Below are 15193 nucleotides of genomic sequence, written 5' to 3'. Positions count from 1 at the left end.
GCCCTTCTATTTGCATTTGTAGAAAGATTACGTATGAGAGAGCACACACCTCCTCCCCTTCCATTTATGGACATGGAAAGCAGGAGGCAAAGATAGACTAAAGACACTGAGCGTGAAGGTGGAGGTGGGATTGCAAAGGGGCTTGCCTGTATGCAGGTTGATGAGGCTTAAATAGCATTAATCATTTTATATTTACCATATCAGCTAATGTTGGCTGGCACTGACATCAGCTGATCTGCGGGGATTGCTGGCTGAGCTCAACTCTGCAGCTTGCCAGAACTAATGTTATGCTCAATTGATTGTTTATAACCGAATAAATTCCAGCCCTTAAGAGGGTCCAAAACAGATTTCTTTTATGAAAACTTCAAGAACCACATTTTACTTTAAGACTCACATTCAGTTTTACTATGCATATCTAAACAGTGATGTGTATGACATGTTCAAAAAGGTAGAAGAAGCCTGACTCTCTAGGAGGTAGTAAAAAACCCTCGGAAAGCTTTGGGAAATGGTCTGAAGCAATGTGCAGTGTACACAGTTTAAAAATGTTCAAAGTAAATAGAGATGACTGGCTTGTGTGCATTTGCATTGTAATTACGAGTGTAACGCAACATATATTTAAGTGTTTTTCTCTGTCATTCCCTGTTTGTGTGTTGCAGCTGCTGTCAGACAGCCAGATCAACATGGTGAAGGTAGTGAACTCGGTTAGTGATGCTCTTAATGCCATGCAGAAGGAGAATGTGGGTCTGAAGGCACGTGTCAAGGCTGACTTACAAAGGGCACCAGTCAGAGGTGCCCGCTTCAAGGGCTGCTCCAACGGTAAGAGAAATGAAGCATGGTTGGACTTATGTATCTGTCCTGTGGGCTTGGATTCTTATATGTAAGGTTTTCTTTTTCTTATATTCTGTTTTTATCTTTGTCTCTGTATATGTAATGTATACATCGACACATTTGACCTTTTCCAACTCTATTCTGCTCCCCATCACGATCAGTCCTTCTCTTCTTCCATCTCCACCATTCATCAAAATTTTATTCCACAGACGTGCGTCTACCATCAGTCTTCCCACCTATTTATTCAACCCAGCATCTCCTCGTGATATCAATATGTTTCTCTGAGCTACATCTCATCCACCTCATCCACATTATCCACTGGCCTTGGTAGAGATGTGGATTTTTTTTTTCTCGCTCTCAACATGAGAGATGACTTGCATGGCCACCGGGCTGTGTTGCTGAAAGGCAGAGAAGGGCCTGAGGCATCATCCCATTGGAAGGCTTTCAACCAGGCATAGTACACCCAGTGGCATCCCCCTGTTGGATTTGCGCTGTCTTAGGTAGCCAAGGTCACAGATTGAAAGCTGCCCGTGTATAGCGGGTACGATACCAGAATAAAAGAGCAACAATTTGTGTCTTAGAGGTACAATTTGAGAAGGTGCAGGTGTTTACATAAATCTGTCTGGTCTTTAGGTTGAATAATACTATTAGAAACATTATATATTCTTTAAAATTTAATCTGTGACAAAATTCATAGTCAAAACTCAGAAACTCACAGTCAACTCAAGGTTCAGTTCAGAGGACGCCCCGCTAAGGCTCTGTCCATGGTGCTGAAGGTTTTAACCAGTGTGCCAGTATATTGTTTCATGATGATGGCAAGACTTGTCATCCAACAATATGTAATACACTTCAGTCTGGCTTTAATTTACTGTCTCCTGGCTATATATTAATGGCAACAACATCCGAGACAAAAACATTAAATTCCCTTATTCAGTCAGGAAATCATTAGTCAATTTATGAGCCGCATAGATTTCCCCCCACTCAGTTTGAAGGAAAAATACTTTCAAACTATAAAGAGTCAAAGACAGAGAGTCAAAATAAGACCCACAAGGTGCTATTTATTAGATAACTGAAGATTTCCATCATATTACATTGTACATGTATTTCCGTTACTGTGATTATGCCTGTTCAAATTAAGGAGTCATCATGTACAAGGTATATGTTTTTCCTAATTCCATTTCTGGTTTACATCCAGTACGGGGTTGTAGTGATGATTACATCAGCCCTGTTGTGCCTGCTGGAGTAGCTCGCAGGCTGCTGCCTCTCTCCAGTTTTCTTACGGTGGAGCCTAAAAACAGGTGTTGAGTTCAGTCAAATGTCTGTCACGCGTTATCGCTCAATATTAATATTTTTCCAAATGAGTAATTCCACCACTTTGCAGAAAATTTACCAATGCAAGATTTTTATTGTCTTTGCTAAAAGAAAAAAAGTTTTCTTCTTAAAGTTTAAAGCCAATTTAAAATGTGCCTACATTTTTATGTTGGAAAAAAACATTTTGTGTTTTGGGACTCACATGCATTTTTGGAAGAAAGAAGAATACACTCTAGTCTGCAGATATGCTTCATGCCTGAATGTACTATTCTTTGTCCCACTGATATAAGAGAATACAGGAGAATTATTTAATTTATTTATTACTCCTGTTTACTTTATCTATCATTTAGGATGAGCGTTCCAGAGAAATTCTGGTGTGTGTATTTCCAACAAATCCATTCTTACAATCTTTCCCATAACATAATATATGTTAGATCCTGTTAAAAAAAGCAGAAAAATGACCAACTCTTGTCTTAAAATTGGAATAACTAACCTAGCGTACCATAATGCATAACTGTCATTGCCTGTAAGGGTGTAGGCAATGACAGTTTGACATTAAAGCATCTTAAAACAAAAAACGTCTGTTATAGTCTACCTCTTTTTAATAGCGCCAAGGTATAGAGTATAAATGCAGAGTACAGATAATTAAAATACATGCTTAGAAATCCCATGGCACTGGTTTAGTTCACAGGTTGAGCAGGCAGCCATATGCTGGGAAGCTAAACTGTAGAATCTCGGGTTTAACGCTGACATGAAGCCTTGTGTTGCATTTCTTTCCCCACCCACTCACTCACCATCTCTCTCTACCTGCTTTCCTGTCTGTAACTGCACTGTCTAATAATGGCAAAATCAAAAATAATTAAAAATAAAACCGCCTGCCATTTACTCTATATTAAGAATTTTACAGGAGTGGAAAGAACGTCTGTCTGTTATTTGCTTTTTAATTTATTGCGATGTGAAATTTTTGTGTATTTTTCAAGTTAAAAAAACACACACACATAGTGCTTCACAGAAACCTGTTTTAATGGTGGTTAACTTGTAGCTATACAAACGTCAAGAGTAAAACTAAAAGGCATTCATGCTAACTGATCGACCAGCTCCAGGGTTCAGCACCCTGGACAGAGCTTCACATACTGAACCGACAAGATTCTTTGAAAGGATGTTTAAGCTTGAGGCTCCATTTTTTCGTGCTTTTTATGTCACTTTAAACAGGCATTAGTCTTTTTTTTTCCTTTTAAATCTGTGCCTATTTGGTGACAAGGAAGAAAATGAAAGAAAAGAAAAACCTCTTTGTATATGACCTCTTTCAGATGGTGGCACATCTTGGTATTTGATGCAGTATAGTATTTTATTCACACCGAGGAAGTTTTTCAGCCTACGCTGTCATCTAAATATGTAATCTGGTGAACCGTAGTCTTAAATTAATGTACATACTGATACTGCAGTTGATGAGCGCGGCATCTTTCACCAACTTAATACCAGTAGTCATCGCACTGCAGCAGAAATGATCTACAGTTGCTAATTTCAGACTTGCTGTGCATAATTTGAAAGCATGACATATTAGGAACTTTATTAATTAAGACTGGTGTTTAGCATTTTTCTAAATGTCACTCTACAGAGGCAGACTCCATGCTCTGCAGACTAATCATCTAGAGCAGTGTGCAAGACGACTTCTGATATTTTTACAAACAGGACAAATTTTCAAAAGAAAAAAAAGTGCAGGATTTTAATAGTGGGAAGTTGAAATTTAGTGAAACCGTAGTTCCTAGTTCTTTTCTGTTAACAAACAATAAAACCGCATCTTTAAATGTTACTAACTTATTAAATTTTGGTTAGTAGAAGATGGTCCAGGTGGTTATTGTAGAGTGGTAACTGATGTGTGTAAGTCTTTGTAGAGACAAAACATTGTGTAGTGTATTTACCAAGATTATTTGCTTCACTCCTGCTTCTGCTTCACTCAGTGTTTAGTTTTGTTTTCACTTGCTGTTTACTTTCACCTCCACTTACTGTTTGGTTTAGCATCATAATCTCCAGAGGGGTATGCTGTGAAGAAAGTTCGACATTACCAAGGATATGTTTTCTTTATCCTGGCTTCACTAACCCTAATATATTTTATCAGGCTAAGCAATTACACACAGGCAGTTATCAAGCCCTTGTTTGTCAGTCCAAAAATGGAGCTCATTCAAATGAAAGAGGTAGTCTTGGCAGCATATAACCAGTCCCAAACTACAATACTACAATATGACAATAAAACAAAGCAGTGTATTAACAGTGCTGTGTGAACGTTCATGTGCATTTAGCACTTTAGTCAGTAAGACTGGAAAAAGCACCGCTATATTAATAAAGTCTTACCTATTAGTAGCAAGGAAAGCCAGCCAAATTGCAGGCTGTGTAAGTTAATAGACTTATCAGTACTGCAGCTCCGTTATTAAGACACAGGGGAATCTGACAGATTACAATTATGTATTCCATTAAATTAATGTTTAGATGTATGTAAGACAGTTGTAACATTATTCTTTCAGCTACAGCCCCAGTGGTGTTTAAAGGTCTGAGAGCAAGTGAAAAAAAATTAATAAAATAAAACATAATTTAAACATAAGCTTAGACTGCCTTCCAGTTTGGCATAAGTTGAAATAGGTATTGAAATAGGATCATATGATAAGGCTCAAAGAACAGCAAAAATGTTTGAAAATTACTAACAGCAACCAGAGAAAAAGCAGGGTAAAGTTGTTGGTCAGAATCTGTATTTCTTACTGATTTCCCAAGACTGAGCTCTTATTTGCAGTTTAGGTCTGCAACATAAATTATGGCAATGTTGCCTGATTCAAATCCTGCTTCATAGCACAGGTCTCTGCTGTTTCACAAGTTTCACAAGATCACAGTTAATGTTTACATTTGGAAAAATTGAGAATACGCATAAATTATAACGTTAAAACCATTTAACTTTGGCATTTATTACAATTTTATTGTTAGGAATAAAATAATTATTCACTAAAGTTGCATTAACTGTAAATTTACCATCTAATAATAATGGTTATCATAAAAGTAATGCTAGCCAGACGATTTTGCAAGGTGTGTCCATAAACTGTACGTGCGTATTGCTAAGTCATACACAAAAGAAGGAGCCAGAAATTCAGGTCTGAAATGTTCGGAATTAGTTTTTTATATAGCAGCTGCAGAGCAAATTAGATTATTTATTGTCAATTAATTATTAATTTTTAAACTAGTGTCATTAAAAACGTTGTTGTTGGTTTTTTTTCCAAATTTGGGATAAATGCAGTATAGCTTTTCTGATCTTATCCCATAACTTCATTAAAGATTTTTACAAGAGGTAGCAGCACAACAAAAAAACTCATTTCCAACTGAATCCATCCTTTTATACAAGCTCACTGCAACATGTTAAAAAGCAAAGAGAAATGCAGAGGATACAGGATCTTTTTGAGTAAGGAGGTAATTTTAAAAAAAAAATGACATGATTGCTCTTCGCTTTTTAACATGTTGCAGACCATGTTCATGGTAGGCTCCTGTTTCCCTCTTATTATTTGATCTATTACTTGAAGAGGAAGAGGGACGCACATGTGACCGGTCATTACTGAAGCTCACCCTGACTCCATCTGCTTATTCCACATTCCTCCTAGTAATAATGTATTCAGCCTCTCTTCCAAGCTGCATCCAGCTCCACCTGCTTTGCTCCCGCACCTGTGCTCCCAGAAATTTCAAAAGTAGAGTTTGGCACAATGCTGTGAACCAGTAGGCTTCAAAATAGCTAAATGGTATGTTTACATGTGCTTATAGACTATAAATATGCTCTACATTAAGCTTGTGAAATCCTGAAATGCAGTTTTATGCTGGGTTTTACTGTTTTTAACCCCTAGAGTTACTGTCAAGATAAACTACATCAAATCTGCCGGTGGTAAATCAGTGTTTCTTCTTTTTTGGATTGTTTTGGGTTTTTTTTTTTTTTTTCTGTGTGTGGAGCAAAAACATCTAAACTAGGATAGACAGCAAAACGGCACCACAGAGCATCAAAAAAGGATTTTTTTTTTCCACCTAACCAGCCATACTCGTTAATTGCATTGATTATTTTTATTATTACTAGCATTAGTAACTCTTGTGGTGGTTAAGTCCAACTCCAAAAATTTGGATTTACATACTAAATGTTAAAACCAGATACTATAAAAGTTGTGTGTGCACATATTTTATGTTAGATTTAATAGATTTACATGCAGTCTTTAGGCAAAAAGTGACTATCTTTGACTGGCTGTGTGCCCATATGTAAGTTCTCATGTTGAAAAGCAACAGAAAAGCTTGTAGTACATGTGGTACATGTACTAGACAGACCTGTTGAACCACATTTTAACGCAAATATTCATATAACCAATCATATAACAGCAACTCAGTGCATTTAGGCATGTAGATATGTTGAAGACAAACTGCTGAAATTCAAACTGAGTACATCTTTTTGTACATCTTTTCCATATGGGTGTGAATGTTTTAATAATTCATGTCAGTACTGTTTGCTCTATATTCCCAAAAGAACATATTAGATTTTCAAAGATATATGAATGCAAAACTGACAGCACTGAAGTCCGTCCCTGCATGCAGCAGGGTTTCTGATGAAACCGCTCTATTAGTCCTGCTCTGCAGCTCTCAGCGAGCTCGACTTGCTGTATTGTTACACGTCTCTACTGCATTAGATGCCAGTGTTGTCTCAAATCCATGGCTGGGAATATTCCCCAACAACTGAACCAACTGGAAGCTTACATTTATGGAAAAACTATAGTGGTTACTTTGCCGCTAAAATAGATTCAAACAGAAACCAGAAAGCAGATATATGTTACATGTTATAGGCAATGGTACATTTTTACATTATAGGTAATGTTTCTAAAAGATCTGTAGAGATCTGGGCGACATTATGTTTTAAAGTTGATGAACTTATTTGTTTGTGTAAATTATTATGATTTTTTTAAATCCTTATAGTAATAATCAACAACCACATGATCACCTAAGCAACTCAGAACCCTGCAAATGAAGCAAATTTGTGCCTACAAAGTACAGAAATGCTATAAAAGACATAGAAACAATTATACCGTTCTATAAGTTCTACTTTCCAAAAAGTTTTTAAGAAATGATTGAAACAAATTCTTTGATTGAAACAAAACAAAGAAATAGTGGGCAGAAAATGCAAAGCAAAGACTCCTTAATGACTGCAAAAAACCTGCAGGAAGGTTTAGCTGACACAGGAGAAGTGCTACACCATTTCATTGTGCAATTTCAGTGCATTGACAAGGTTTACATGAGTCACTAGATAAAAGAAAAAAAACCTACGGTCTCATCGCAGATGTCTGAAGTATGCAAATCGTCATCTCAATAAGCCGTACATGCTGTTGATAAAACAGCTCTTTGCCCACAATCACCAAATATATTTAGAGAAATGTTCTTCTTTGGTGTTTTGTAGCAGACCTTCAGGACTAATTGAAAAATGTATTCCGATAAATCTAAGTATAACAGTGCAAATTTTAAGTTAAGAAACAGAGAGTGAAAGGAGGCTGGCTAATTCAAAACAGGTAGATGATCCAAAACTGACCTCAATATGCTGAAACAACTTCCTGAGCTGAAGCTTTCACAGTAACTCTAAACATCATTAAATGCACTACACAGGTTTCAGTCTCATTGCCAGAGGTGTATAAAGTCAAGCACGCACACATGCAAGTCTCCCTTCACAAAAGAGCTTATTGATTTGAAAGCGATACTGAAATAAGATGCCACAGTTGCAACAAGTCATTTGGTGAAATTTGTTCTATACTAGATATTTCATGATCAACTAAAATTTTAAGTGGTGTTATTGCAAACTGAAATCTTATAAAAACTACAGAAACTGCTGAGTCCCAAACTCTTCTGGCATTAACATCAGCACAAAACCTGTGCCGGGAGCTTTGTGATGCCTATGGCCGATCTGTAGATGTAATGTGTAGACGTCCCAGTACTTCTTCCCATGTAAGGTGATTCTGGGTAGATCTGATAAAACTTTTGTGTGATGTGTAAGTGATCTGCAAGTAATGTTCTTATTTATTCCAAAATATGCGTGCATTTTGGAATATCTAATGGGGCATTCCCATGACTCATTAGACTGATGAGTTTCTGTGCATGCCGCAATTACTGTTTAATTTTCTGCGTTTACTAAATTTTAAAAAAATGTAATCGCATTCAATGAAAGGGCCACATATATATCTAATGCAGTGGGGTTGTATTTAAAAAAATAATTAACAGAACATGTAATTTGATGATAGATGCCCAGACATATGCATACAACTATAAGACATCTAAAGTTGTGAATGTGTCACTAACAAGTCTTGGAGAAAGATTTGAAAACGAGTGATTCCCATTCATGTATTGCTTCCATTGTATGCTTTTGTATTAAATATCTTGCAGCCATAAAGCAGGTCAAGTAAAAGCAGACCTAGAGTGTAAGTGCAATCAATGAAGGTGGTACTTGGAAGGAAATTTTCTCGGCTCTAAGGGATGATTAAGCTGAAAAAAAAATGACTGTGTTAGAGAATTCCTAAATAGCGACTCTTCTATCGAACCTAGACACCCCCAGTTTCCAATAATGAAAAGAAGAAGTAGGAAATGTTACCATTTATGTGTGACGGTGATGAAAGTTCGGATCTTATTAGCCGAGGCTTACACGGAGAAACTGAAAAGCTTCGGGGAGAGCAAACATTTCCTATCATGTAGGGTTCTGTAAAAAAAAAAAAAATCTTGTATGGCCTTTTTAAGAAGTCTCCTGGCTGTTTTAAATTCAGGGGTTTGACCCTGTGAAGGCATAATCTATAACACTGTCCTCATCACAGAGTTTCTCTCCTGCTTCCTGGTGAATAGATTTTGTATCCCTTGTGTAAGAAGGGTTTCTCAGTCACAGACAAGGGTGCTACTATTCTGCTCTGCTGTGGCTTACAAGCTCTCTCTGTCACTGTCACGTCTCCTCTTCACTAACTCATCTCGAATTCTGCCTGTTATATACTTCTCTCCAATCTTTCTGCCTCCTTGTCTGTTTTATATCCCTCAAATGTATATACCTCCTCACTAAGATATCCTTCTTTTTCTCTAACTTCCTTTTGATTATTCCTTTCCCAGCTACTTGTATTATCTCGCATCACGGTGCTGTATATCTGCGCTCCACCCTCGTGTCTTCCCAGCTTCATTTGACCTACTTGCTTTTCATATTTTTCCTCCCATAATTTCGTCTTTGACAGACTTACAGCGTGTTTTGTTCCGCTTTTGTCATCCATCACCTGCTCGTCGATCTCATCATCAATCTTTTTTTCACAACACTCAAACTGTTCCTTTACAATTCCTGTGTTCATGTGTTAGTGGCAGTGCCTGGATTTAAATGGAGGGCAAAGCAAGACTCGTGTACAAGTGCATGCTTTGCCTTTGAAATCCATATTAGAGCTAATTTATTTAATGAATCCCTGTTTTTGCATGTCCCCAGGCTCACGTCCCCGTGACTGTGGTGATCTGTACGCCAGTGGACAGAGAGAAGATGGCATCTATTCTGTGTTTCCTATTCACCACCCTTCAGGCTTCCAGGTCTACTGTGACATGACGACAGACGGTGGAGGCTGGACGGTGAGTCAGAGAAAAACACACTTTTGTATTACAGTGAGCACACACACACACACACACACACAGCTGTTAACCCCTGTGTGTCTCTCCCCAAGGGAGCAACATTCACTCTTTTGGTGCGCTAGGGTAGTAATCAAGATGTATTCAGGGAATGCAAGGTAATAGAAGGTCATTTTATTAGGTCTGCTTTTTAAAATCCGCATGTATGAACCAAATCCCCCCCCCCCACACACACACACACAAAAGAATGATTTATGCAAACATGAATTTTTCTTTTCTGGTACATTGCTTCCATTTTAGTCAGAGTTACCAAGGACACAAGTTTATATACAGATTTTCAGAGAACCTGCTGCGATTACGGTTGTACGGCAATAGGAATCCCATCTATCACTCTACGTTATCAAAGTTTTATCAAAGAAGAGCAAAGAAAAGAAATCTTAAATACATTTTTCAAGTGGGCCTCTTTGGAAGCAGTTTTTTTTAGCTTTTTTTTCTCCACACTCAATTTTTATGGATAGAAGCATTTTTTAGGTTGTCCAGCAGCCTGTCTGTACTGTTGTTGTAGATGCGGTGTCTTGAATGTCTTGAGGGAAGTTTTGCAATATTTTTTTGGACAAGGATGGACTTATTAAATGTTGCTGGTTAAATATAAAGTTAACAGTTACTGGACAAAGCAATGTGTGCAATATGTCATGAACACCTTGAGATTTTTTTCAAATTTGGGAAAGTCTTTACTTTAAAAAAAAACTGATTATAATTTGGTGGTTGAAGCAGACCTGACAAAATATATTTTGTGCCATACAGTACCATGCAAACGTCTTGAGTCACCCTATCCATCCATCCATCCATCCATCCATGTATTTTCCTCTGCTTATCCAATTCAGGGTCGCAAAGGGCTGATGCCTATCCCAGCTGCCCCCCCCCCCCCCCCCCCTTAATTCTTTATGATTTCCTAAGGAGTCAAAATTCCTTCTAATTTTGTTAAAGTGGTCTTGAGCAATAGTTCTCCACACTTCCTGAAGGCCTTTCAAAGTCTTTCTTTGGACATTACCTGCTTTTTTAATTACTCCAGTAATTGTACTTGACCTTTTTGTTGTTGGTGTTAGCTACTTAACACTGATCTAAGAAGCATTTAAGCATAAAAACATCACCTAACTCAAGGGATGAACCACTCTCGTGCGTACACATAACATACAACAGCAAAGAAACTATTTAAATTGTATTGTATCTTTAGGTACTTTTTACTACTGCAAAAACACAATCTCTTCCCAGTTTATTAGCTGAATCTCCTAAATATGACAAAGGTAACATAGTTTGACAGGTATAAGATAACATTTTTGCACTAACAAGCTGATTCCCAAAGACCTATTAGCTGAGAAATGTCTTGGCATGATTTGCAATGTATCCTTAAAAAATCTGAAAAGAGTTGGACACAAAATATGATGTGGCAGTTCTAAAAGAGACTAAGTACAGCAGATGAACAGGATCTCACAATCATGTCCATATGAAACAGGAGAAAATCCAGCAAAGACCTGAGACATGACTTAATAGAAGCATCGGGCTCTTTGGCTGATCCATCTACTTTTCACTGAAGCCTCATTAGAAATGGTGTCAGTGGAAGGGTGGCTGTCAAGAAGCCATTTTTAAGGAAGTAAAACAAGGGGAAAAGGCTGACATATGGCAAATTACACAAGAACTGGACTCAAGATCGTTGGTACCATGTTTTATGGAGTGATGGACAATGGGTGGAATTATGAACACAGAAAAGTCTGATTGGCAATGGCTTCATTTTTCAGCATGACAAGGAACAACTAACACATTTCAGAAGAACCCACAATTGAACAATATGAGTCATGGATTGGCCTCGTCAGAGCCCACCCCTCAACATTATTATTAAAATTGGAACAAAAAGGCAGCAAACATCCCTTAAAAAAGGCTTTGAAGGTTTTCAAGAAGCCTGGAGAACTATTCCTGAAGACTACTTAAAGAAAGCTGCCTAAGAGACTTCACACTCTGTTGGCCTTATATATATATATGCTGTATATCAGCGTATATTTGCACAGTACTGTAGCTCAAGAATTCATACAATTATTGGCACAGAATTTCACATAGATATATGTCTAAACTCTGATAAAATTATAAAATTGTGACATTTTATATCCAAAAGTATTGTCTAATTACTAAAACACCGAGGTTTCCTGTTCATGATTTGCTTTTAATTTCAAAAACATAATATTTGTGAGTCATAATTTAGGTGACAATGTCAAATGAATAAAGCAGAAAAGGAAAGCCAGTATTACAGGCAGCAGAAGATGATGACACCTTTTGTTTTGTAAATGCTAAGTAAAGGCTAAGTAAGTGCTGTCATCGTGAGTAGAGATTCAGATACTCTTTTGTTTTGCCCGTGCTGAGATTTCTTGTAGAAAAAATACAAAGAAAGCATATTACAGCGTCTGACTTTATGCGTAATTCCATTCGCCGTGCATCAAACTCACCGGAGAAAATGTTTTCATTATAGCTGACAAATTCCTGCACTGATTGTGTGTTTTTCGCTTTGTAATTCTTGCAATCTTGTCTTTGTACAGTAATATTTTGTATTTAATTAAGAAAAAAAAGAGATATTTTCGTTTCCTAAGAATGTGGTTTTTCTTTGATCAAATACATGTCAGCTGTCTGGCCTTGTTAAAGCAAACATCACGGTTTAAGTGAGACTGTATACTGGATGCACTGCATCTTTTGGGAGTGAAAGACAAGCGAGGTGAACAAACATTTACACAGGGATGTTTGAGGTTATATTTGGAAGTGTGGTTTAGATGTATCTCACACAAAACACACACGGAGGCACACGCACGCACTCTTACTGGTTAGAGCCATTTATGTCTATTTGTTCTAAAGCATAATGTAGCAGCTGTCAGGAAAGCAGAGCAGTTTTTAATGGAGGACTAAGACTCTGAAACTGAAGCTGCACAATCCAATATTTTGATATATAATAGGTTGTGATACTTGTAAGTAAAACCAAGAGCCCAGTTTTTCAGCTCTGCCCCATGGATAGTTAAAAAAATCTATTCAATGAGCTGTTAAAGAAAAAGATTTCTGCTTCTCGCAAAGTAACATAAGCAGCATTAAAAGTCTTCTACATCCTTTAAGGGAATAATTAAATCTCTCCCATTTATAAAGGTTAGGGTGCAATGCTGCCTTGTTTATTCTTTTTTTTTTAAATGGATAGTTAAAACTCCTTGAAGGCTTGCCTCCTGAATGTGTGCAGAACTTTCAAAGGTTTAAAGGAGAGCGCACATTTTCAAACCTCCAAAGTACTTTGCTCACAGTCTGTGGCTGCAATCACAGCTATATTGTTTGCATTTTACGCACTAATTAACTGTTTATACTGGCGGACGTATTATGCCGCTACAGTCATTATGCACATTGTCAAGCTTAATAATGAAAAGAAGCATAGCAAAGGCAAATGTAGTCTGAAATAGGTATCCTATTATACTGCGTCTCAGTCTGCTTTCCACATCCGCGACAGTGACATAAGCACATATAAAATATCAGCTCAAGTCGCTGTTTAATCGGCATGTCAGTGAATTGTGCGTGCATGTGTGTGCACTTGTAAACCAGTGACTAACTGCGTGAGATAGGCAAGGTCGTACCCTCCTATCATCAAATAAAGCCAGACTGTCAGAGTGACAGAGTGCTTAGCCCAGCATGATGGAATAGAGCTACATACCAGCCTGTCAGTGGATAGCAGCTTGTATGTGTGTGTGTGAGTGGGAGGGTGTATGTGTTCGTGTGTCTGTGCATGAATTACTGTTTGTGCATTAAAGCAAGCACACTCCCACAAAAACAGTTTCTGAACGCGAACGTGCTTTCCTGTCAGATTTCCCGTCCGTTTTCCGAAAGATGCAGCAGTGTCAAAGTGAGCAGACTTTGCGTATGGTCCTATAAAAGGATTAACAGCTCCGATTGAGGTGATAATATAGCAGTTACTGATCCGGCCTGGTGTGTTGAGCTGATTGTGATAACGCTTGAGCCTCATTAAAAGATCAGTGTGGTGTGATCCAACTGGGGCAGGTAGGGAGAGGAGATGCATGGTGAGTTGAGTGGCTTAGTGCCTGTCTGACGGCTGAGCTTAAATAAGGAATGAGCCATATGCTGCCACCTCATTAGCATACTGACATACTGTAGCACTGTTGCAGAGACTGCTGCAGACACACTGAAAGATGAGCAGGTTACTCGCAGAAGGGAGGGAACAGAGGAGAGCGAGTGGGACTCGGAGGAGACAAAGAAGGGAGTGGGCTTGATGAAAACATCAGAATCCAAAAGGGAGGAAGAGTGATAACAAGGATGCAGGGATTTAAAAAAATAATACCATAAGTGAAAAGGAATTAGATCGCTCCCCGTCCTTTGAAATGGATAATTCAAATGCAATCAAATGTTTCTGTTCTGCAGTATTTGCAGTGAAAAGGTGACCTTTAGGGAGCCTTGTGAATTGTACGGCTGTCTTACATAGATTTAGATGTCAATCAGCAGGGCTGTAGCATCAGTCAGTGATAACCTTTAGGAGGATGTGTTTTCAGGGTCTGTTCACTTGTCTGTACCTTAATACAGCAGACAAATATGTTCACTGGATATCACCAATAGCAGTTCCCATAGTTTTAGCATTTGGAGGGCGTTAATGTGTGGGTTCGCGTGGACGATTTCTGTTTCATTGTTCTAATAGCACCCTATAAGATTTGCCTTTAGAAAAAGGGGCAAAAATTAGAGACCACCAGCTGTTTTAAATGGCAGCAAGTTCAAAGAAAATGTGTTCCATAATGCCATGCATGACTCATAATCAGACCAAACCAACACAGCCACCCACAAATTCCACTATTTCTAACATCATGAATCTCAGATTTGCTTCTTTTTTTTAAGGGGTTAACTTCTTCTGAAACTATACATTAATAATAACACATAGTTAAATCCTAGTGTCTACTTTTTGCATCAAGCTCTCCACACTATGAAGTGTGATTTTTGCAATAATCTGGTTATGAGAATAAAATATTGGTACTGTGTCAAACTACAAATATACTGTGATAATATTAGGATACACATATAATTAATTATAATTATAATTAATAAAACAATTAGGATGGAGTTAACTGCAAAACAGAAATGGAAGATAATTAAAATCAAAGAGGATAATTACAAGCAAAATTAAAAGCATATTTATAAATAAGAATGAGACAGTTAAAAATTAAACTAAAATTAAAAGGTTAAAGAGAAAAGATGAATTTTTAATTGAGATTTGAAAACTCTTAGTGAAGCAGTCTTGATCACTGTAAGATGTAAGGAATTGCATTAATCCAGCCTGGGTGTGATAAAGGTGTGGATCACCTTTTCAAGGTTGTTAAAAGAACGGAAGGGTTTGGCTTTAGCTAAGAGT

The 15193-nt window shown here is 37.6% G+C and overlaps 1 protein-coding gene across 2 annotated transcripts in view; it reads left to right on the top strand.

The window, feature by feature from the left end:
• fibcd1b (fibrinogen C domain containing 1b) overlaps window positions 1-15193 on the top strand; it is a 115564-nt gene that overhangs the window by 47174 nt on the left and 53197 nt on the right. For both annotated transcript variants that reach the window (XM_063478194.1, XM_063478195.1), the window contains 2 exons: window positions 657-816; window positions 9635-9771. In XM_063478194.1, the coding sequence (XP_063334264.1) occupies window positions 657-816; window positions 9635-9771 (297 nt within the window). The remainder of the gene's footprint in view (window positions 1-656; window positions 817-9634; window positions 9772-15193) is intronic.

This window comes from Pelmatolapia mariae, linkage group LG7 (assembly GCF_036321145.2).
Source record: "Pelmatolapia mariae isolate MD_Pm_ZW linkage group LG7, Pm_UMD_F_2, whole genome shotgun sequence".
In the NCBI taxonomy this organism is placed as follows: domain Eukaryota; kingdom Metazoa; phylum Chordata; class Actinopteri; order Cichliformes; family Cichlidae; genus Pelmatolapia; species Pelmatolapia mariae.
This window is presented reverse-complemented; position numbering and strand designations above follow the sequence as displayed.